A 25,452-nucleotide genomic window follows, 5' to 3' on the forward strand; every position below is an offset into this window, starting at 1 on the left:
AGTTGAGGAGACCAGGGACAGTTGCAACACTTTTGGGGTTTTTCCCCAATAAGTAAAAAAACAATTACATTAGGAGCCATTTTGCTATATTATACATTATCAATATGTCAGCTACTGAAACAATGTATTTAAGATGTTTTTATGAAATAAGTACAGGTTGGAAAATGTATTTTTTTTAAAAACTCAACTGTTACAACTGTCCTATACAGGGACAGTTGTAACACATGCCAGGCACGGTTGTAACATGTTAATAACGGTTACCTTTTTCACACTACATGACAACAAATAGGGAAAGCTGTCAAATTCTAAGGCAACAAGATTTGAATGGGGTTTCACACATCCCGGGATAACAGATAACACACACAGCATCATCCTCTGTGAAGGATTAATCTGTTCTCTGAGAGGTGCACTCTACCTGAATTATGTGGACCTACCTCCTTTGAGCTGAGACCATAATATAAATCAGCTGCCTCCATCAGTTAGTCTCTCAAAAGCATCTCCTGCTCTGTTGAGAACACCTTCTTTCTAGTAGCCTACTCTTGGGGGTGTCTGTGATCCCTGACTCTCCAACCTCAGCCTCTTTTTATGGAACCGGTACCGGGTGACATGGCATATGGGACTTTGCCACTTCCCTAAATGATTTGCCCTTCTCAACTTCATTTGAGGCCCTCTGCAGCAGAGCAAGTGGCACTCCCCTGTCTGTCTTCCTCTTTCTGACATTTGGCATACTGTAAACACACACACACACACACACACACACACACACACACACACACACACACACACACACACACACACACACACACACACACACACACACACACACACACACACACACACACACACACACACACACACACACACACACACACACACACACACACACACACACACACACACACATTTGTATTGTATTATTGTATGAGAGGTTCCAGGTTGAATTGAGGCGAATATTTGTAATGTTCAGAGGTTGTTGTGTTTAATATTCATGAGAATATTTGTCATTGTTCAAATGATAATAAACATTAGCATAAAGAATATTTGTCCACTCATATGTTGATAAGAGTATTAAAAACTTGAAAAATATTCCTCTAAGGTACATTTAGAACAGATAAAAAATGTGCGATTAATTTGCGATTAATCGTGATTAACTATGGACAATCATGCGATTAATCGCGATTAAATATTTTAATCGATTGACAGCCCTAACTGGAACACATCCTTCTCGCGGTGTAGATGACCCCGAGCCATAAGCGACAATAAATGTGATTCATTGTCCTCAGCTCTTTAGTCTATCTATTGAAGAATGTTGATTATTACACTTTGAACTAGTTAAAACCTCGAGCTACAGGAGGGTGCTTCAGAATTGATTGTGGCATCTCAACCGTGTGGTCGACTCGTGGCCCGTGACATGTCGTGTGAATTCTCCGGCTGAAGCTCCAAATAAACCGTCAGTGTTTGCCATCAAAGCTCCAGCTCTCCTCGTGTCTCTTTGAGTCCTGTTTCCAATTGCTTCAGAAGTTTCCCCCACAAGTACTTCTTCAAACACTGAGTAGAGGTATATTTAGCACAACATGAAAACATACTTTGTTAGTTCCCACAACTTGCATTCCACTACTGCTTTTTAACGACCAAACCCAGTCCCTGTGCACTTCCGGTTTTAAATCCTCAGCTCTGCACATTCATCAGGACCTGCTGACCGTGACTCAGGGGGTTTAGCTTTACCTCTGCTTCAAGAGTTCAAAGGTGTTATTGTCATATACACAGCTTGCAATGCAATTCCAAGTCACCTCCAACAATGCAACATAAACAAAAAAAACAACAACAATAAAAACTGTACAAGAAGAAATAGAAATAAAATACTGCAAGAGTGTTGCAAGACTAATGTACAGTACAAGTGATGCAGGAGAAGTTAACTATATGCAAGTTAATACAATAAAATTAGTGCAGAATATTGGTCCATTTCAGAATAATATATATGATGTGTTTTATAATTATTGATGAATTAAAGTGTTATCAAAGCTGGCAAAGGTGCAGCTAGTTTGAATGGCTTTGTATACTGCAGGGTGGCTTGTGAATATTACTCCAGGTGGAACTAAAGTCTGATTTAACACTTGATTATATTTCACATCATTAGTCCAAATCTTTAAAGTAACTAAAGGTATTAAATACATGTAGTGGAGTACACGATTTACCTCTGAACTCAACTGGAGTAGAAGTAAAAAAAGTAGCAAAATATACTCAAGTACAACTATTTCAAAATTGTTCTTAAGTACAGTACTTCAGTAAAAGTACTTAGTTACTTTCCACCACTGCGCATGCGCAACCTGAGAGCGGACCGGCGGTGTGATTTCGTCTCCAGCAGCAGAGCAGCAGTGTGTCTTTAAAAGGCTGAACCTGCAGCAGCCAGCAGACCCTGGATCTGTTTCCTCTCTGCGAGCACCGTGCAGTGACATGGCATCATCATAGCGGCTGTCAGCAGCAGCAGCCGCAGCATCATGGAGCTTCTCCGGCCGCAGAGACGCACCGCAGCCCGGGTTCTGGACACCCTAACGCCGGCCTTGATCCTCCTGAGCGCCGTCACGGCGGAGGACGGAGGAGCAATGGAGGAGCTCACCACGGAGAAGGAGGCTGAGGAAAGTCACCGCCAGGACAGCGTTAATTTACTCACATTCATTATGCTGCTGACCTTAACCATTCTCACCATCTGGCTCTTCAAGCACAGACGGGTGCGATTTCTGCACGAGACCGGGCTGGCGATGATTTACGGTGAGATCAACTACATAATAACAAATAAATATATATATATATATGTTGCACACACGTACATAGAGCCAGTGGCGGATCTAGACCGATTTTACTGGGGGGGGCCATGCTGGGGCCAGTTATTTGATCAGATTCAAAGACTGAAAGCTTTATTGTCATATGCACATCTACAGTTTAGATATGGGAATGGACATCTTAATTCATAGGATCCTCTAACAATGCAACATAACATATATATATATATATATATATATATATATATATATATATATATATATATATATATATATATATATATAGAAAACATAATTTCCAAGAAAAATAATATGACTCCATAATAGTAACAACAAACTATTAAAGGAAGATGCAATAAAAAAAATACAATGAATATATATTAAAATGAGAAAAAGAGGGGACTCGTCACCAGCAAATATAACGTTTTTGTTATTATTTTGATAATAAATTCATTCTTTTCATTCATTTTTAAATCAGAAATGGGGAAATAATTCCCACATTCTCTGATTCCAGCCTCTCCAATGACAGGATGTCCTGCTTTTTCTTTATTGATATCATTGTAAACTAAATATTTTTGGACTTTTCTGGAACAAAACAAAACATTTGAAGACATCACGTTTGGCTTTGTAAAGATGTGATAGACATGTATTGACATTTTAATAGACTAACTGGTATTGACTGACGAGAATCAGCAGAATAATGAATAAAGAGGATAATCAATAGTGGCTGGTCTCACCCTGCGTTTTAATTGGCTGTTCAAAATCTAACAAACATCATGCATCTTAAAAAAATGATGATTTCCTTAAAAACAACATAATAAGGAAAGGTAACGCAGGGTTGTCATCAGCTTCATCTATTACCTGCCATTTTATTTCTATTGTGACAACCATATGAGCACAGAATAATCCCTGTTGACTGTCGAGACCCCACTCTTCGTTAGAGCTCGTTCTTTCCCATTTCATGGCGTGTTGAGCCACCCTTAGATTTTTTGTGGCAATAATTTTTTCAAAACAAATTGTATTTTTAATCTCTTCAAACACCTTAAATTAACATTACTCCTTGATTGACTTTTAAAAATATGTATTTTACCCAGAAGAATAGTTGTATTTTATTTCTTCTACTTGATTAACAACATGTCACATGTTCTGAATCGACCAATCAGAACTTTATTTAGCCTCCGTATTGTTTATGGTTGAATGTGGGCCGCGAACAAATGTTTGATTCTTAAGTGGGCCCTGAGTTGAAAAAGGTTGGGAACTGCTGATCTAGACTAATGGTTTGCAACATAAAACAACATTATCATTTTGAAAATTGTCACTTTATATGGTATTATAAAGAGAAAAGCAGCACATCCCCACATTTAAGAGGCACATCCCCGCATTTTAGGTAAATTATGGCATTAAATATTACTTTTAACCTTTAATCGATTATCAAAAAAGGAAAAATAGGGATTGTTTTTCTGTTTTTCAACAATAGATAATGCATCCAAGCAGATATACATCTATGGCAGGGGTGTCAAACTCAATTTCATCGCGGGCCACATTAGAATTATGGTTGCACTCAAAGGGCCGGTGGTAACTTTAAGACTATAAATAATATACATAGATAAATATAGATAATAAATATAAAATGTATAATTTTACAGTATTTCCTCTGCATTGGATTATTATCGGATAGGGTAATAACTTCATAATTAACTATGTCTGAAATCATTGCAAGTCTCTTCATTGCGCATGTCACAAAATGAGATGCATTGTGGGACATGTAGTTTATGGGCAACGTTCTCCTGTAAAGCGGCACTAACATTATAATAAACTTATTATATTCTTTGCAAGCTCTTGTGGGCCACATAAAATGAAGTGGCGGGCCGGATTTGGCCCCCGGGCCTTGAGTTTGACACCCCTGATACGAGTAGATTTTCCCGGCTAAAGATTTATTTCAGTCTCATCTGTGTTTAGTGTCTCTTCAAATGTCAGTGATTAACCTGAGATTATCACATGAAGGACACACTTTGAATTGTTTTTCTTGATGAAAAAGCAAACCGTGAAATGACAGAAAGTGACATTTATATCACAGCACATATTTACGTTTTACTTTACTATGGGAACATCATTTTTTTTTTTTTTTTAAAGTTGGTTTAATTGGAGTTTCAACACAACTCCAGAATGATGGGATGTTTGTGTTTTTTCAGGACTGCCAAGTGGAACCACGTCAAATATTGATTTTCTGAATAAACAGCTGGCTCCACAGAAACTGTGCCGGTATTGTGGGAGTGTAATCGGGACAAATCAGAATACTTTAAGACCAGATTTTGGTCGGACAAATCAGGCAAAACAAACAAGAATGTTTGCTCAACATTTTAAAAGGTCCCTGGGAGGTAATTTTAAAATATGCCCTTGAACCTCAGACTATGAGTGAGCAAGACATTACTGTATACACAAGGCCTTATCATTTAAATATCTAAATTAAGGTTATTTCGCACACCTTATTAGCTGAGACTGTACGAGTGAATACATGTCAACAGATATTTTCTCCCCCTTTTCTCAGGTTTGCTGGTGGATCTGATTCTCTAGTGCTAAACATTTCATATATTATTTATAATAGATTTTCACACCTTTCTTTGAGCTTGTTAGTGGATGAGATTCTCCAATACTCTCATTTCCTATAATATTTATCCCCCCTTTCCCTAGGGTTTGCTGGTGGCCGTGATTCTACACTTATACACATTTTATATATTGTGTTTTTATTAATTTTCTTTTTAACCCAGGTTTGCTTGTGGAGGTTATCCTTTGGTACTGCATCCCGGCCTCAAGCAACCATTGTTCTCCCTTTACCTCTGGTTTGTTTGAGGGTCTGATTCTACAATGCGACACAGTTTATACATTACCTTTTGTAATCCTTTTTCTGCCTTTTGATCCTGCGGTACGACATCCCGGCCACCAGCTACCATTTCACCCCCCTTCCCAGGTTTGCTGCTGGTCTTGAATTGACAAGGCTACACATTTCATATAACGTTTTTTTAATTATTTCCCCCCCAGGTTTGCTGGTGGGGGTGATCCTGCGGTACGGCATCCCGGCCACCAGCTACCACAACAAGACCCCCCCCAGCTGCTCACTGAAGGAGGGGCCGGTCAGCACCGTCCTGCTGAACATCAGCGGGAAGTTCTTTGAGTACACGCTGAAGGGAGAGATCAACTCCAGAGAGATCCACAACGTGGAGCAGAACGACATGCTGCGCAAAGTAAACACTACACTCTCGTTTTTTCATTCATGTTCTTACTTTTTCTCACAATATTGACATACATGCATACTTTACCTACTGAATGTTGACCAGGCATGCACTTTCCCCCGTATCCTCATAAAATCCTACACCTTTAGAAGCATTACATTACATTACATTGCATTTAGCTGACGCTTTTATCCAAAGCGACTTACAATAAGTACATTCGACCAGGAAACATTAAGTCAGAACTTTCTCTAAAGACTTGTGAAATGTAATCAAATCAAATCAAGTTTTATTTATATAGCACATTTATAAACGATTTTTGGTCGAGCCAAAGTGCTGTACATAAAATAAAAATAGCCTACAGTAGAGACACTTTACAGCAAATACAACAGCACAGATTGTTCAGAATATCAGTATGAGAAAAACGACACCCTCTGTCCTTAGAGCCTCTGTCCTTAGAGCCTCTGTCCTTAGACCCTCACATCGTACAAGGAAAAACTTCCAAAGAAAACCCAGTTTAAAGGGAACATGGGAGAAACCTCAGGGAGAGCAACAGAGGAGGGATCCCTCTCCCAGGACGGACAGACGTGCAACGAAGAGATAATACATTTTACAGCATATAGACCGAATGTTAGGAAATGCATGTGTCTGTAATAAGTAAGATGAATCCACGAGGATGTCAGCTACAATCCTGAGGAAGCCATCAGGGAAGCAGCATGACGAGACCCAAGGCAGGACCGCAGAGTTGTTACGTGTTAGGGAGTAGTGACCTACATGTCATTTAACAGTTTAACTATATTTTGCAGAAGCTTTTTGTTTAACTTCTTCCCTATTTTCATAGTGATTCAGGTATTTGTGTTACTTTTTTGATTTGTGTGGCGTAGATATGACTGAAACCCCGAGCAATTTGGGGCCTGATGTTTAGATTTTCTTACAAATAAAAGGATAGAGTCTGATGAAGAGCAGAAACACTGTCAAGTAAATGCTTTCATTGTCTTCTCCCCTTTAACACAGGATGTGCTAAGTATAACTTCAACTTAACCAATGTGTGTCCATTTTATTATGTCTCTGCTGTGTAAAAAGGTGAAAGTTGAAGACTGTACAAATCACTCGCTAAAACACTGACGAGTACAACAACTGACGGCATTTCCATTGTTTTCAATTTAAACATAATACTTCATTTTGCATCTGTTTGAGCCAATTGTTTTGTTTTTGTGAAAAGGTCAAATAATATTGTCCCCTAGTGGTAACCTCTGTAGTCAAGGGAATATAGAAGACTGCAAATCTCACGGTAGAAATTGGCAACCTGTGTGGAAAACATTACATCACATGTCACTTGTTAGACGCTTTTATCCAAAGCGACTTTCATACTCAATACTCTGGGCAATCCCCACAGGAGCAATTTGGGGTGAAGTGTCTTGCCCAGGGACACAACGACATGCTGACTGCAGTGGGGTTTGAACCTGAACACCAACGCACTAGTCCACTGCGCCACACGCCTCCAGAAGCAGTGAAGACAATTTTAACCGTTAAATTATATTATGTACAACATAATAGAAAGAAAGATCAAGTTTCTTTATCATTTTATTTTAGGCACCTTTTTGTTTCGATTTTTCCTACAACAATCTACTAGTACTGTTGTATTGTATATTTATTTAATGTATCTTTTTTCAGTCGAACCTCTCTTTTTTTAAATGTGCAGATTGTTATTATTTAAACTAATGAATTTCCTAAAATCCTTTCCAGGTGACATTCGACCCTGAAGTGTTCTTCAACATTTTGCTGCCTCCCATTATATTCCACGCTGGATACAGTCTGAAGAAGGTGAGTGCGGCTTGTTCAAATCATTATATCTAACGCTCAATGCGTTTCAACTGGCAGTAACGTAATATAATGCATATTATGACACAGGCCCAAAAAACTCTACTATAGCAGGACACGCACACTTTGACACACTATCTGTTGATGTTTTGAGGCTGTTGTCTCTTTGTAGTCATTTTGTGTCTCCTTGTAGTTTTGTTGCGTCTCTTCCTGGTTAGTATTTGTCTCTTTTAAGGGACATTTTGTAGGTTAAGGCCACGATGGGGCCTGATCTGCTCCCTCATTATATGTTATGTTACCCTCATGATAAGTTGTAGGTCTTTGTACGTTTTTAAATGCATTGGATTTCATGCATGTGGTCACGCTCAGGGTTTCCACTCGCACTACTAGCACATGTTATTTCCAACATCCGGGGTTTACTTTTAGTATTTATTGTAGTCATTGTGGTGCTTTGCAGTGATTTTAAGTCTCGTTGTGCAGTTTTTATAGACTTTTTGACTAGCTTTGTAGTCATTGAATGTCTTTCTGTTTGAAGTTTGTCGATATTGTTGTGTCTTTGAGGTCATTTTGTGTCTCATTGCTGTATTTTTAGGCTTTTTGTAGTACAGTTCCTCCTATTGAAATGACAAGGCCTTGTCTTTTTTGTAGTCGTTGTGTCTCTTTGCAGTTTGGTAAATGCCTCCTTGAGTGATTTTTAGTAAGATAAATCCAGAGGGCCCTTCAGCTTGTGGCCCTATCATGACTTGCCCTGTAGTCAGGTGGAAATCTGATTCTGCTGCCACTTCCTGCTGCCTCTCACACACTGAGTGTCTGAGGGGAACTCCACTGCAGATGTCGTTCGTTTCCTCTCTGGCTTTTACAACAAAAACAACCAAAAAAGTCTGACAGTGAAAATACGAGACGGTTCTGCTTCCCATTGTTGAGCAACAGTAGTGTGGTGTTTAGAGACGGATCATCATTAATCCATCACCATGTTTACAGTATTCAACGGCAGCAGCTGGTGCAGTTCATGAGTTTTCTAAATATCAGACAATTATGTTTATGCATAAGCCCATTCCTCCTATACTGCAATATATGTTTTAAACGGCATTAAAAAAACACATTTCTTTAAGTGTTCTTCTTGTACCCCCCGCTACAATGAGCATGCTTCACAGGCTTTTTTTTTAAAGATGTATTGTTAAGCATTTTTGCCCAAATGTAATAGTGTGGAAATTGGGTGGGGGAGACAATTTAAATTCAATGGCATGTGCTTTTAAATGACCTTTTATGCCTTTTTTTTTAAAGTTTATTTTTGTATTATTGAATATCTTAAATTGCTGGCTTTCTGATTCATTTTGCCTTTTTATTCTTTTTTATTATATATTTATTATATTTACCTGAGGATGCAAAGCTGTACTGAGTTTCTGAATAATGATACTGCTATAAAATGTCCGTTTTTCTTTTTACAAAAGTGATAAAAGTGAAGTTTTATGGATTGTCTTTCTCCTAAAATTGCAACTAAAAATCTTCGAAATAATTGGCAACATATCTTTTTTTAGGTATGTAACTGAACGCCTCTTGCATGAACTAATAACCAACAACACTCATTGTTTGTTGTTTTCAGATGAAGTGCTATCTAGCAAAGGCATAAGAACACATTACATGTTAGACGCTTTTATCCAAAGCGACTTCCATACTCAATACTGTGGGCAATCCCCACAGGGGCAATTTGGGGTGAAGGGTCTCAGGGACACAACGACATGCTGACTGCAGTGGGGTTTGAACCTGTGACCCCCTGATCCCAACACCAAGGCTCTAAACCAGTGTTACTCAAACTTTTTCATGCCAAGGACCACCTAACCAATAAAAAAACACTCGCGGACCACCTAACTCCACAAATATGCAAAAACACATCGTTTTTTACAAATAGCCTGAAAATGGTACAAACAAGTGGCAACATGTGTGATGAAGGTGTTTATCTGGGCTATATCATGCAATCAAAAGTTAAACTTAAGCTCGTTCCATTGCGGAGATATTCCCGCGAGAGTGCGAAAAACTTAAATAAATGTATTTCTTTCAAATGTGACATTTTACCAATATACTCACGGACCACTAGGGGGCGCTCGCGGACCACACTTTGAGAAGCACTGCTCTAAACCACTGCGCCACAGCCTCCCTATTGTTACAATCAACAATACAGTTTCAATGTTTTCTTTAAATGTACCCCATGGCACAGCTGGTTTTAAATAACCGTCCGAGTGATGTTAAAACATTCTTAAATGTAAAGTAAAGTGAGAACTCCTTTTTTTGTTTTTCTGGTGAAATTGTGATTAAAGCTGGAATTTGCTGAGTCGGATCTAAGGAACAGGAAGCAGGAGGTCATGTTGGGAGGGATTTTAAACGCAGCGTTAACGGATTTTCTTCAGCTCATAACAAGCTTTAGATCTCTGTAATGAAACACACAGTATAGTAATGAATACATCCTGAACACAACGTGCTGCACACTTTCTATTTGAATCACTCCTCTCAGTCACTGAACCAAAGGCACTTCATCTCAGTCAGTGTTTTTGTTTCTTTAATCATATAGAGCAGGGGGGTCAGACTCAAATACACAGTGGGCCAAAATAAAAAAATGGGTACTAGTCGACTGCCGGACAGGTTCGCAGAACTTTTTTAAATGAACTTATTGCACATATTAAACCTGGAACTAACAAAGCTTAAATTATTGCCTATAAAAACAACATTAAATAATCAGTTGCATTAATTTCTTATGGCTCTATCTGCAGCTTTTCACCAACCAAACCAAACATGCCCTGTTGTCGTGAGAAAGAAAGTGCAGAAGGAAGCATCCATTGAACTCAGTGTGCTGCTCTGTGATGCTAGTTCAGATACTTGGCATCTCATCTTGGGTGCAAGGTCATCAATGTTTGGGCTCTGAGCTGAGGAGACCCTCAGGTGGAGTGAAGGTGTGTGTGCAATATACCGGCGGGCCAGATCTAATAGTAATTAGAAATGATCCTGCGGTCCGAAATTAAATCCACCACGGGCCTGATTTGGCCCCCGGGCCTTGAGTTTGACACATGTGATCTAGGAGTAATGTGGAGACTCAGATCAGCAGAATCAGTGTTTGTAGTTCAACAGGATGTTCCTCCCAAACATGCCGCTGCTACTGACTTTGGTTTGTTAAAGGAGAGTTAAATAAGTTCAGCTTGGTAGCTTTGTCATGCTGACTTTCTGCAGTGAAGTTTATACACTTACTTTCTTTAAAAATATATATATTTGTATGTACATTTGCAGTGTTTACAGAGCATTTCCAACAACAATCTTTAAAAATACACAAAACAATCAAAAACAGACACAAAATGAATACAAGCAGTTACAAAATGACCACACAGAGACATAGATATTGACGGAAGCAGGCATAGTTAGTAAAAACGGACAAATAGATGCACATGTCTACCAAGAGATGATAAAAGTCTACAAGGAGACACGCTATGACCATAAGGACAATCTAAACTCCTATCCAGTCTATGTTTCCAGCTGTAGGAGAGGTCTCATATGTTCCCACAGCAGCAGTTTGTCTTATCGTCCTTTTCTCTTCGCAGAGACACTTCTTCAGGAACATGGGCTCCATCATCACCTACGCCTTTCTGGGCACGGCCATCTCATGCTTCGTCATCGGGTGAGTGGAAAATAACTAAGTAGATTGTACTTAAATGTCCATTTAATGCTTCTTTATACTTCTAAATAATGTATTTTAATCCTCTGCATTTATTTTAAAGCTTTAGTTTCTCTCCAGATGAAGATTTAGCATGAACACAACATGTGATCAACTTTTAACAAGATGCATCCTCCAGTGTTGCTATGCAAAAGGTGCTCACCATGAATGCTTAATATATCATGTGTCCACAAACGCAGTACAATGATACTACTACTTAAAGTACATTTTTCTGATAATATACTTTTCCTTAAGTGAGATTTTGAAGTTAGGACCTACTTTATATTTGTAATGGAGTAATTTGACATGAATGTATTGGTACTTTTACTCTTAAGAAATGGATCTGAATATTCCTGCCACCTCACGCTTTTATTCTCCTCCTCTTTGCTCGTGTGTCTGCAGGAATCTGATGTACGGGGTGGTGAAACTGATGCAGGTTTTGGGACAGCTGACGGACAAGTTTTACTACACAGACTGCCTCTTCTTTGGTGCCATTATGTCCGCCACTGACCCAGGTACACACACACACACACAGACGGACAGACGGACACGGACTGACAGACGGACGGACAGACGGACGGACACACAGACACACAGACACACACACGGACAGACGGACGGACACACACACGGACGGACGGACAGACAGCACATTCTAAATATAAAGTGTGTGTGTGTGTGTGTGCGCAGTGACGGTGTTGGCCATCTTCAACGATCTGCACGCTGACGGGGATCTCTACGCTCTGCTGTTTGGAGAGAGCGTGATGAACGACGCCGTGGCCATCGTGCTCTCCTCGTACGTTACTCATGATTTATTATCAAACTCTCTTTGACTCCTGCTGATGAAATTCCACAGTGAGGTGTGAGACAGGTCTGTCTGTCTGCTGAAACACACACTCTGCCTCCCTCTACTGGCAGAATTAACTATCAATCCACTAAATTCTGTGTTATTTGTATTTTATATATATATATAGCGTACACTACTGCATTGTCAGTGAAAGGGAAAGAAAACTATTCACATTTGATCAAACTAACATAAAATAATTTATATATTTTGGTGTCATTGGAATCCAGATAGCGGAGAGTCCCTCTAAATATATTAATTAAAATTAAATAAGTGTCTTCTTATCTCATCCTCTAATTTATCCAAATTTGGAGTTTCCAAATAGTCTACTCACACGTATACATATTTGTATTATAGCGGACACCAAGACTTTTCACATTTCACAAACAAAAAAATTATAATTTAAAAATCATTGCATCTTGTGAATCCACATACAGGTGTCACAAAAAATATATAATATATATGTGTGCAATATATAATAACAGTTCATATTTAAAGAAATAATTAAAACATATAAGTATATTTTTTTTACAATGTTATATATATTATTATTATTACGATTATTATTAATTTATTTCTAAACCATAAAAGAATATGCATCAGGTAGAAGGGATTGCTTCTACAATATGATAAAAATAAGTATATAAGGTATATTAATGGTCAAAGTCTTATATTCACCTCCTTGGACAGGTTCATATATAGACTCTATATGAACCTGTCCAAGGAGGTGAATCCATTCAAAGAATAAATTGAACATCTTAAAAAAAATACTGAAAATATATTCTTTCCTGTGTCTCCAGCTCCATCGTGGCGTACCAGCCCAGCGGAGCGAACACTCACATGTTCGACGCCGCCGCCTTCTTCAAGTCCGTCGGGGTCTTCATCGGGATCTTCAGCGGCTCCTTCGTGATGGGAGCCGCCACCGGAGTCGTCACCGCTCTCATATCCTCACACTCAAGTCTCAGAAAGTTTTTTGAAAATGTTTGTTTATATATATTTTAAAACCAGACTGTGCTGTTGTGTCTTTAACGTCACCCTCACGTCACCAAGTTCACGAAGCTGCACTGCTTCCCGCTGCTGGAGACGGCGCTCTTCTTCCTCATGTCCTGGAGCACCTTCCTGCTGGCCGAGGCCTGCGGGTTCACAGGTGAGCTGAAGGGCAAATAACAAAAAGGTAGTAGGCTTAAAACCGCCATGGTGAAGAAGTCTGCACATTCAGAAGTCATGTCAGAATTTAATTTATCAACAATTGTTGTCGGTGAGGTCATGGTAGACGTTAAAATGCTTACACAAAGTTGAATTTACTATGTATTTAAAAAAAAAAACTATTTATATAAATCCAGATCAAGTTGACCGTACTTATTATTTTGTAACTTAATAGTATTTATTACTTCAGCTGAATATATATATATAGTATCTTATTTTATAATTAATGGTTATTTTTTGGTTTAATTTCTTCATAGCTTTATTTAACTGAACATTATTAGCCACTATAAGTATTTTAAATGTCAGTATATTCAAATATATCAAATTGTGTGTGTTCAAAAAACTCTTACTTCATTATCTGTAATAAAATGTACAAACAACATCCATCCAAAATAAAAAGTACCACTAAAACAAGATAAACAAGATGTGCCATTTATAACAACACAAACAAACCCATTTAAAAACCACCTGATTGTGTTTAAATCCTTTAAATGTATTGTATCTTTAGCAACTCTGCCTATGCCTTAATTACATGTGTGAAATGCAGTGAAGTACATTTACCCAAGTTCTGTAGTTAAGTACAATTTTGAGGTACTTGTACTCAACCTGAGTATTTTGTGTGTGTTTTCCTGCAGGTGTGGTAGCCGTGCTGTTCTGCGGCATCACTCAGGCTCACTACACCTACAACAACCTGTCTGCAGAGTCCACTCAGCGCACCAAGCAGGTACAATGACCACTTCCTGTTCCTTCATTCTGTTGCTGTTTACAATCTCACCCCCCAAAATGCGACCTGTAGTCGAAGGTTTTAGCGCGGCTCGCCATGGCTCGGTTCACTTTAAGCTGTGTTTACATTACAGTTAGTAACGAGGGTAGTAACGAGGGTAGTAACTATAGTAACGACGGCGCAGTGTAGGCGGGGCGATCGGCTGGGTTGTCGAACATAAATGTAAGGATAAAATAGGCTTGTTTGTTAGACGTGAGCTTTACAATAGATGGGGACACAATGCGTTCAAGCAAAGAACAGAGCGTTACCAAAAACGTACCATCCTGCTTGGACTCCAGCCGTTCCAGTTCTTATTCCGCCGTCGAGCTCTCGCTGTATTTTTTCATCTGCAACGAGACGGAGGACGTCTGTACCTCGTCCAACGACCACGGCATGCTTTTTTTTGCTGCCATTTCTTTATGGATTTGTTTAAATTAAAAATACTTTGTTGAAATTAAAAATACTTTGTTGAAATACTTGCTGACGGTAGCTCGTCTGTTTTAAAAATTGTGCTTATGCAACGCTTGGGGTCTCGTGCAAGAATTGTGACGATTTTCTCTGACCAATCGCCAGTGTTTTACGTCACTAGCTAAGCATATTTTCAGCTCGCTTAGAACCTCGACTGAGGTGGTTCTAAAAAAGTACCAGTGAGGCGGTACTACCCCAGGTGGAAAAGCAAAGAGAGCGAGCCGAGCCGAGCCTTGCTAAAACCCTATAGTGGAAATGCGCCGGGGCCAGATGGTGAGCTTAATCCGGGTCGATTGAGGACACGTTGTACTCTGTTTCTCAGGGGGGGTTCATTCAGTCTGTTGTCTCCAGATTAAACACACAGACAACACACAGCGGGAACCGTTAAATATCTGTGATACAAGTATTCAAGCTCCTATAGCTCAGTTTCAAAGAAAGACACACATTGCTAAAAAGACAGGAAGACAGGAGGAGGGTTTCTGCAGGTGCTGGAAATCCTTAAAACACTTCAAAGGTTTCCAGCACCTGTAAGAATTGGAATGCAGTGTTTCCAAGGTTTGAAAAGTGCTTTGATTTGAAAAAAGTGCTTGAAAATGCTTGAAATTGCACTACTGTCTACTTACAAACATGCAACACATTTTAAAGCTGGTTGTATTTTACCTTACTTGTGATTTGATGTTAAGAGGATGTGAATTAATCCGTATACTGTATATATTATGGTTTCCACAAAAGATGTAAAGGCCATGGAAAGTGCTTGACTTTGATGGAAGTGTATTAAAAATAAGGAAAGAAAGAGACTCGAATTGAAATGTTTTTGTTTGTTACAGAGGATTCAAGTCTTCTTACAAACATGGGACACATTTGTTTTAACTTAGATTTGTGTTTACTTTGTCAACATTCTGTGTATTTGCCATCACGAAACATCATTTTGGTTATCAGTAGCTCAATAGGCGCATTCACACCGCAGTACTTTTCCCACAAAGGTTCATGAGAACAGAGTACAGATCGCGTTCACACCAGAACAAGTCCCTGGGGGAGGATTAGGCAAATGAAACCGCTGACGTCACTTCTTCTTCTTCTGCTTCTTCTGCTTCGGTTTACTGGCAGGCCGCCAACCACTTCACGGCGTATGCTGCCGCCCAAAGTCCCCGGCCGGAAGTCCCCGGAGTTGGGGACTGGCTTCAGTAGAAGCTGCTGGGAGTCCCAGCAGCTTCTACTGAAGCCTTCCGAGTAAATAGCCAGAACGCCGACACCTCCTCATCTCCACCGCTCCCATGTTTTATTTTGCGTTGCCATAAGTTAGTCTCTCTGCGTTTCTGCGCTGGGCTAATGCTAATAATGCTAATGCGAGGATAATAAAATGGCGGCTTCACAACACTTTTTGGGAGTTTTACGGGGCGTGGTTTGCAATCCGCCCAGCCAATCAGAAATATAGATCTTTTCTCACAAGAGAGCCGCAGGGACTTTCGTGGGGGTAAAAAGGTTCTCGTGAACTAATTTTAGTACCGGCTCTTTTTGGTGTGAACGCGACAAAAGAGTTCTCATGAACTAAGTTCTCATGAACCTTTGTGGGAAAAGTACTGCGGTGTGAATGCGCCTAATAAATGCATCTTAAATGCACCTTTCAAAATACTAATTGGAGATACGTTTTGTGCATAACACTTTAAAATACAGACAAGCAAATTGTGATTATAAAAAAAAAAGTCAATCAAAGTCAATCTATAAAAAGTACAATTGCCATGTTAGAGTGCATTTCAGTGCAGTGCATTGTGGGAGACTTTCTGCAAAACTCCTCTTGCTGAACCTGAACATGAAATCTCTTGCTGTGGACTCACTGTATTCTCTCAGTAATATCTAAATCTGTTTCCCCTGCAGCTGTTCGAGGTGCTTCACTTCCTGGCGGAGAACTTCATATTCTCCTACATGGGCCTGGCTCTGTTCACCTTCCAGAACCACATCTTCAGCCCCATCTTCATCATCGGGGCTTTCGTATCCTTCTGAACAAACGTGCACTTATAATAATAATAATAATAATAATAATAATAATAGCTTGGATTTATATAGCGCCTTTCATAAGACCCAAGGTCGCTTTACAAAGCAGAACAGGAGTAGGAACAAACATAACAAAGCAAAAGGCAGTCAGACAAACAGTCAGACAGACAAAACGACAAATAGATTAGGGGCCAAAGGCCTTAGCAAACAGATGGGACTTGAGGGCCCTTTTGAAGGCGTCAAGCGTGGGGATGTCCACACTGAAGGCTCTGTCCCCGAAGGTTGATGTTGCAAATGTATTATCTTTTCAATTTACACACGGCATCTATTGCACGTCTGTCCGTCCTGGGAGAGGGATCCCTCCTCTGCTGCTCTCCCTGAGGTTTCTCCCATTTTTCCCTTTAAACTGGGTTTTCTTTGGAAGTTTTTCCTTGTACGATGTGAGGGTCTAAGGACAGAGGGTGTCGTATTGTCATACTGATATTCTGTACACACTGTGAAGACCACTGAGACAAATGTAACATTTGTGATATTGGGCTATATAAATAAACATTGATTGATTGATTGATTGAGGTTCGCAGGTTGGTGCGGGGGGTGGTTAGCAGGCCAGAGTCTGAAGACCGCAGGTTCCGGAGTGGGGCATGTGGGCGGAGGAGGTCCGATAAGTACTGGGGGGCATGGGAATGGAGGGACTTGTAGGTAAGGAGGAGGACTTAGTAGGATATGCGGGACTTGACCGGCAGCCAGTGGAGGTGGATGAGGGTGGGAGTGATGTGCTGCCACGGCTTTGTATTTGTGAGTACCCTAGCAGCACACTTTTGAACATACTGGAGCCTGACCAGGGTTTTGTTGGGGACCCCAAACAGGACACCATTGCAGTAGTCCAAGCGGGAGGTGACAAAAGCATGGACTAGGGTTTCTGCAACCGACTCCGAGAGTGACGGTCGGAGTCTGGCAATGTTCGTTAGATGGAAAAAGGCCGATTTGGTCACAGACTTGACGTGAGAGTGGAAGGAAAGGGTGGAGTCAAGGATGACACCCAGGTTGCGGGCTTCAGGAGATGGGGAGATGGAGCAGCCAACTTAAATCTACTTCCATTCGTAGAGTTAAGATATTCCCTCCCCTGCAGGAGTGGCTAGTGATGCTGGGATGGTGGTTTGCGCCGTCTATGTCTTAAAATGTTCCTGCTTTACAAACAAGTTACCTTCCATGTTTTACTTTAAATTCATATTAATAATGTCATTTATACACCACCTTTCATACAAGGGGGTATATTTGTATAGTAAGGGCTTTACTATAAAGTTAAGGAACAACAATACAAATAAAAAAGGCGCAGATACAAAGCATAAGAGTCAAACTTAATTATAAACATATATATATATTCACTCCACCATCTGCCCCCCCACGTCACGTCACAACCTCCTTAGAAATATACTATTATTTCCGTGTTTTTCTTTTCAGATTTAAATTCAACTTTATTGTCATTGCACAGAGTACAAGTACTTAAGACAACAACGTATGTAGTTAGCATCTAACCAGAAGTAACGGCAGAAAGTGTTTGTTAAAGTATAATATAAAAATATAAACAGACTGAATGTATTTAAAGTGTGAACATTATGAGGGGGTATAAACATTATTAACAGCAGTATAGGCATTGGAAATGCTGTATATCAGGTATACAAATATACAGTATAATACAGACACCACTAAATATAAACCGATATTGACATTTTCAATAATATGAGGTCACTCATCAAATTCAGTTAGACACTGGGTATCCAGGCGGGGGGAGTTTGTATATGTGCGGGTCGGGGATACATGACAGTTTCTTAAATGCGATTGAAAGATAAGGAGCATGTTAACAAGTAAAACATTTTGTAAACGATCACCCCAGCTCCCTGAATCTTTGCCGTTTTTTGAATCCTGAACACCACCGTCAGATTTCCATCTTCATCGGCCGAGCGTTCAACATCTACCCGCTGTCCTTCTTCCTGAACCTGGGCAGGAGGCACAAGATCAAAGGGAACTTCCAGCACATGATGATGTTCGCAGGTTAGATTATATTATGACGTCCCTCAATAATCTACTGATATTATGCAGCTCTAATATTTAGTTAGTCTGAAATGTTTGGCAGTTGAAATGACTAGGTTAGCTACGTTAGCTAGCTAGCTTACAGCAGATCTGCAGTAATATCAGACAGTCATGTGATCGCATTGTTAAAATAAGCCCATAAAACATTGTAGGTACATTTCCAACAACACAGACAGTTCAACTTTATAATCCTGAACATCACCAAGCGCTGCAGTCCCAGAGTGTGCGTCACTTTCTACTGTCCCCTGGTTTCAGTTTTGTTTATGCAGCGCTTTTTTTAAACGCATATTTCATCAAGATTGTGGGTGTTTTCTAACTGCTGCACATGTGTTTTCAAATTAGTGGCGATCCAAAGGATGTATTATCATATGTACGGCAGCTACAGTGTAGTTAATGCAATGAAAAACTGAAGTCCCAGGCTCCTTCCACAATGCATCATAAATATATATATATATATAAGACATAAAACAATAAAACTCATGTAAGAACAGAAATTAAATGCAAGTGCGAGACCATGTTGCAAGTGACCAATGTCCAGGTAAAAGCGTAATAAGTCAAATATGTACGTGTAAAATAGCATAAGATTAGCTAAAACTGAATATAATTAAATACTGTACAAGGATGAACTAAAGCTTAAATATGTGGGATGCAAACGGATGAACCCTTCATGTGCAGATATTTATTAATTTGCAGATGTTTTTGGCACATTTGTGTTTTTAGTTTTTGCAGAGCGTTTCTCCTACTGAAAATGTTTTTGACCTTGGAGCTCGTTTGCACATATCGGCCACCATACTCTAATATGATTGGCTGATTCATGTTTTTTTGTTTTTAACGTGCAGGTCTGCGTGGAGCGATGGCGTTTGCGTTGGCAATCCGCGACACCGCGACGTACGCCCGGCAGATGATGTTCACCACCACGCTGCTCGTCGTCTTCTTCACTGTCTGGGTGTTCGGGGGGGGCACCACGCCCATGCTGTCCGTCCTGCACATCAGGTGAGACATATTGTTTTTGTACATCTGCATCTCCTTTGCATTTGGATAACATCTTTACAATTCAACTTTTTCCAGCTGTGAAAATGAGCCTGGAATCTCAAAATAAACCCAGAGTTTTGCCTCTCTAGGAGATCTGAGAGATGGTTATAAAAGAGTGAAAGCTGATCAAGGGATATTTATTTTTATTTTTATTTGCTAGGGACAAAACACTTAAAACAGTGCAGGACACAAAACAGTTATACTCAGACTCATGGAGAGAGATACAGGTAAAAAGATTGAATAAATGCAGATATACTAAAGCAAAGTATATAAAACCTTGGACTGAAAAAAGGGCAACACAAACTCCTCTGTATTTCAACATTTTCCAGATATGAAAATTATACTTCTTATAAAATAATGTTCTTAATAATAAATAAAGATGAAAAAAGTATAAAAAATACGAAATATATCACTTAATTTTATTCTGTAACAGTTGCAGTTTTATTTTTATCATAATATATTAAAATGAAATGTGCACATTGTACTGGTGTTTGTGTCCAGGAGATGGAGCTAGAAATCTCCGCTGCTTTAAATCACAGCGCTTTGTTTCATCTTTTAGGAAATATCTGCATTCAATACAAGGATTTCAAACACTTCAACACTAACACTTAAAATCGTGTGTGTGTGTGTGTGTACTAGCATTACTATACTTGTGGGGACCTACATCTGTTTACACAGTCACGTGTGGGGACTCGCCTCCCTTATGGGGACAAATTGGAGGTCCCCATGAGGGGAACCATTAATTTTAGGGTGAAGACTTGGTTAGGTTTAGGCATGTGTTGGTTAAGGTTAGGATAAGTCTCCAGGAAATGCATGTCAGTCAATGTAATGTCCCCTGAACAGGGGCGGATCTAGACAAATATTCATGGGGTGGCAGGAGAATTTCAGGGGTGGCATCCAGTATATGCTGATTTAATCGCAGTCATATCAACAATGTTAACTTGGAAAGCCACAATATTGATATTTTAACTCCATAACATTAGGTGACATTATTGTGGCACATCAGCAAAGCCTTACATATAAATATATAAGGTGGCAGACATCATTTAATGAATTTTAACTGAATGAGTTTGTTTCACTCTTAGACGAGCAGGGGTACCAAATCTATGCAGACTGCTGCAATAATTACATTAATTAACTGTCTCATCGATGTTTGTCTGTATGAATATGATAATATTAACAATCATATTATTCCTAGTATCAGCTGTCAATCACTGTTACGATTCACATATTGATTTATTATTAAATAAACTATATTTTTTGGAGGAGTTAATGATGAATGTTCCTCAAGATGCTTGCTCACCCTCCTTCAAATTTGAAAGACGAGTAATTACTATCATAAATCAAAAGATTCAAAAGAACAGTTCAGCGCCCCACGACTTCATTGCAAACAGTTACAACCTTGACTTTACATCAGAAATAACAAACGTTAAAGAAGTGACTAACTGCATCAATTAGGGTTAACAATCGTGTATTCAGCTAAAACATAAACATCGCTGCAGTTATTATCCAGTGGAAGGTCCTTACCTACTGGCCTAGTTAAATCAAAGTGGTTACTTTCTGTTGGCTGGGCAGTGTAGTTTTACACACCGTCTGATTTGACTTTCTCAGGACTTGAAACTGTTTTTTGGGGGCAGACCCCGACAAAGAAGAAAAATATTACACACACGTAAGGTCATCATCTTAACAGTTTATTATTCTCATCGACTCATCCGTGAGCAGAGCATCAAGTTGCCTCTAACAGCTGAATGTGGCGATTACCATCTTGATCAGCAAAACGCCTCACAAACTTATTAAGATTTGAAGCTTTAGTGCGTTTTGATTCAATGCTGAGTACAGCCAAACTTGACAGGCTCTTCTCTGTCATTGTAGACCGCAAACAGTGGCGGCTCCAGAGTATTTGTGTTGGGTAATCTATGGTAGGGATAACCCATACAGTGGTGGGGCTCAAGTCAGTATTTGCAATGTAATTGTGCGGGTGGGTGGGTGGGTAAGGGGGACATGTGGTGCGTGGCAGGCGGTGAATGGGCACTTGTCTGTATACATTTACATATTTGTACACTTTTATGGGAGCCCTGAAACATAGTGAAACATCAGGTTATGTTAGGTTATACAATTACAAATATGTTAACTGTATTAAATATAATTAATATAAAGAAAGTGGGACTGAGAGCTTTGCCTTCTGGCTCAGCTCTCTTTTCATCACTTCTTTGTTCCTACCCTCATGATGGATGCATTAAAAAAACAAAACTGCTGACGTTAAATCGACGGGACTTCTTTCTGTGGATTGATATGACTGCACATAGTCCCTTGATCAGAGCATCCTCCTTGGTAACTGTCTGATCTCCTTAGCAACGGTCTGCTAGCAAAAACATATCAGACCTCCGGAATGTCCAGATTGACCAATCAGAAATGAGTATTCAACTGAAAGAAAATGACAGTTTGCTGATAACCACTCACAGCTGACGAGCGGTCATAAACAATGAGAGATTAAAACATAGAAGCTGTTGTTGACTTCTCAGTTTAGAAAGCCGTTTAATCGCCATTTGGGTTTTTGTATTATATTTGTTTGCCATCTTCCCTGTGCCAAGACTGAGGATTAGTGCATGTCCCATATGCAGATCATATTTGTCCAACTGTGTTTCAAATTACTGGACAACCATGTTGATCATTACTTTAGGCAAAGGATCTGGATACTAGATTTTATATTTAATCTTGACTGTGCACGATGCTGAGTGTTTATGATGTGACAGAGTTTGGACAGTGAAGCTTTGCAGGAAGAGCGGCGGCAGGTGTCGTATCTGAATCTTTACGAACTCTGTAACTATACCTGGTGCTGGGAATCGGTTTCGCCTCTTCTATCTAAACTTCTGTTTTTCTGAAGAAGGGGAACTGTGTGGCTTTGGTATAAAGGTCAACAGAGAGGGTTGAGACCTATGGTTGAGACTCATAGAAATGTACATTTTTCACAGTTTAGCTTCATGGCATGTTGTCTTTCAGAGTAGTGGAAAGAAAACCTTAAAAAAATCCATATCTTGGAGTTTATTTTATTGTCTGTTTATGTCAGTAGAGTTCAACAAAAGTTACCATTACATAATGCCTCATTTGCATATTTAAACATAACATATTAAGAACTTGTCTATCGTCTGAATAATGAACTGGGGAAGTCTAACGCTGATATCTACTAGTTACATTATTTACCCTATTCTCCCGTAGTGCTTCCAAAATGTCAGAATGTTATGATACTTATACTTTAAAGGTTGGTTTCTCCAAAAGACATGTATCTCCTCCCCTCTCAGCAGAAAGGCTTTTTGCACACATCATTCACAGCCTCATTTGTACACATGTTCTTACCCAAATCATGCAGAAAATGCTTTTTTTATGGCAGTATTTCCTGATTTATGGCATGTCACAAGGAGATATCCCTCTGTATGCACCATTTAGATTTAGTCTATGTCAACAAGTAAAATAAAAAGATTGAACCTGGCTTTATGCAATGTTCATGTTCTGGAAAAGTATGCAAATTAGCACACATGTATTAACATAATGCATAATTTGCATATTTAAACATATGTAACTTGTAATAGAACAAGTAATTGTCTTAAAGTCAGTAATGAACTTGGGAAGTTTCACAGAGATATCTGTTAGTTAAAAATGCAACCTGTAGTGTCTCCATCAAATATGTTACCAACTACTTAATGTGTTACGTATGTGTGGACCAGCTTCTCACACAGCGGTGCAAAGCACAAACCACACAAACTGTTCCAGAGTGTCAGAGAAGCAGCTTCACAGACGTGTGTGTGTGGGTGTTCATTTTAGGGTGAAGACCTGGTTAGGTTAAGGGTTAGGGTTAGGCATGTGTTGGTTAAGGTTAGGATAAGTCTCCAGGAAATGCATGTAAGTCAATGTAGTGTGTGTGGGTGTGTGAAGAGGAAGTGAAGAAGAAGCTCTGCAGGGATGCTTCCTCCTTTCAGCATGTCTTCCCTCAAAAACAAAAATGCTTGTGAGGAATATTTGATGGGTTTAAGGACAGGGGGGGATTAGGATTAGAGGTTAGTCAGTCAGTGGAGCTGTCTGTCTGTTTCTTATTTCTTCTTGTGTCTTAATCTCAGCGCCTTCCTCCACCTCTTTGTTTACAGGTTTCTTTGACCGTGTGTGTGTGTGTGTGTGTGTGTGTGTGTGTGTGTGTGTGTGTGTGTGTACAAGTAAACAATCTTTGCAATGTTTCCCCAGTTCATTTAAAAACTCTGAGCAATGACATTCAATTTATTGTATTGCTAGCATCATAGTTTTACACAGTTTGTCCAATGCTCATGGACACACTCACACACAACCCAGTAAATGATTATGTTAACGTCCGTGGAGCACCTGAATGCACCATGGGCCTTGTTGTGGAGCACCTGAATGCACCATGGGCCTTGTTGTGGAGCACCTGAATGCACCATGGGTCTTGTTGTGGAGCACCTGAATGCACCATGGGACTTGTTGTGGAGCACCTGAATGCACCATGGGCCTTGTTGTGGAGCACCTGAATGCACCATGGGCCTTGTTGTCCTCTGCCTCTCTGGTTTGAGATGTGTTCATGAGAGGATCTGCAGGATTACACTCTGCTGGGAATTAAAATCTGCTGGTGTGGGCTCTAATCCCTCTCTGTTAGTAACAGACACAGGGGGGGGGGGGGGGCTATGAAGGCTGAACATAATGTGCTGCAGTAATTTAAAGTTGAATTGATGAAGCTACAGTCAGCAGCTGGTTAGCTTAGCACAAAGAAGAAGAAGAAGCTAGTGTGAGTGCTAGGCTAGCTTTAGCTTCATATGCTAATACCGATATCTCATCTTGCTGGAAAGCTTGTCAGACTTTTACTAAATATTTGAATTACTTAATTGATTATTATAATTGTATTTATTATACTTTTTTCATTCTTTTTTCATTTTACAAAAAAATGTGGTTTTCCCCCCAAAATCCCCTTTTTTATTATTATTTCTACTTCAAACTACTTCTTAATATAATTCAGTGGTTCTCAAACTTTTTCTGTCAAACCCCCCCAACACAAATAGTCAGGCTCAGTGGCGGCGCCAGAGATTTATTTGGGGGTGCTGTGGGGTAGCTTGACATTTAGAGGGTGCTCAAACATTTAGGGTTTCCCATTAATGTACCGGTCGCTACAGTGGAATGTTCTACTGCAGGGGTGCCCAACCTTTTTTGAACCGAGAGCTACTTTTAAAGTTGCCAGTCTCCCGAGATCTACCAGTCCAAATAGAGAGGCGTAGCCATTACTGACAGCCTACTGCCAGGTAAATACACACTTCTACTTGTATAAAACTGACCTTTGTACGATTAATACTTCATAAAATACTGCAGATCCTTTATCTTACCTCTTTCTAATCTACACACATACAAGTATTTAACTGAAGTGACACAACAGTGTTGTTGATACAGAGTTGGAGTTTATTCACACGTCACTACAGTGGGTAATGTTTTCAAGAAACATTGAACTGTGCTGCCACATGTGACACAGGGACAAAGAAAAG

General features: G+C 39.6%; 1 protein-coding gene across 1 annotated transcript in view; it reads left to right on the forward strand.

The window, feature by feature from the left end:
* The first annotated feature begins 2,389 nt into the window (after window positions 1-2,389).
* The window catches only part of slc9a7 (solute carrier family 9 member 7), a 40,385-nt gene continuing 17,322 nt past the window's right edge, over window positions 2,390-25,452 (forward strand). Inside the window, 12 exon segments of the mRNA XM_034081578.2 lie at window positions 2,390-2,769; window positions 5,820-6,022; window positions 7,754-7,831; window positions 11,413-11,489; window positions 11,928-12,040; window positions 12,216-12,321; window positions 13,170-13,311; window positions 13,411-13,516; window positions 14,211-14,299; window positions 16,682-16,795; window positions 18,739-18,850; window positions 19,729-19,882. Coding sequence (XP_033937469.1) covers window positions 2,499-2,769; window positions 5,820-6,022; window positions 7,754-7,831; window positions 11,413-11,489; window positions 11,928-12,040; window positions 12,216-12,321; window positions 13,170-13,311; window positions 13,411-13,516; window positions 14,211-14,299; window positions 16,682-16,795; window positions 18,739-18,850; window positions 19,729-19,882 — 1,565 coding nt within the window. The 5' untranslated portion in view covers window positions 2,390-2,498.

Source organism: Pseudochaenichthys georgianus, chromosome 4 (genome assembly GCF_902827115.2).
Source record: "Pseudochaenichthys georgianus chromosome 4, fPseGeo1.2, whole genome shotgun sequence".
In the NCBI taxonomy this organism is placed as follows: domain Eukaryota; kingdom Metazoa; phylum Chordata; class Actinopteri; order Perciformes; family Channichthyidae; genus Pseudochaenichthys; species Pseudochaenichthys georgianus.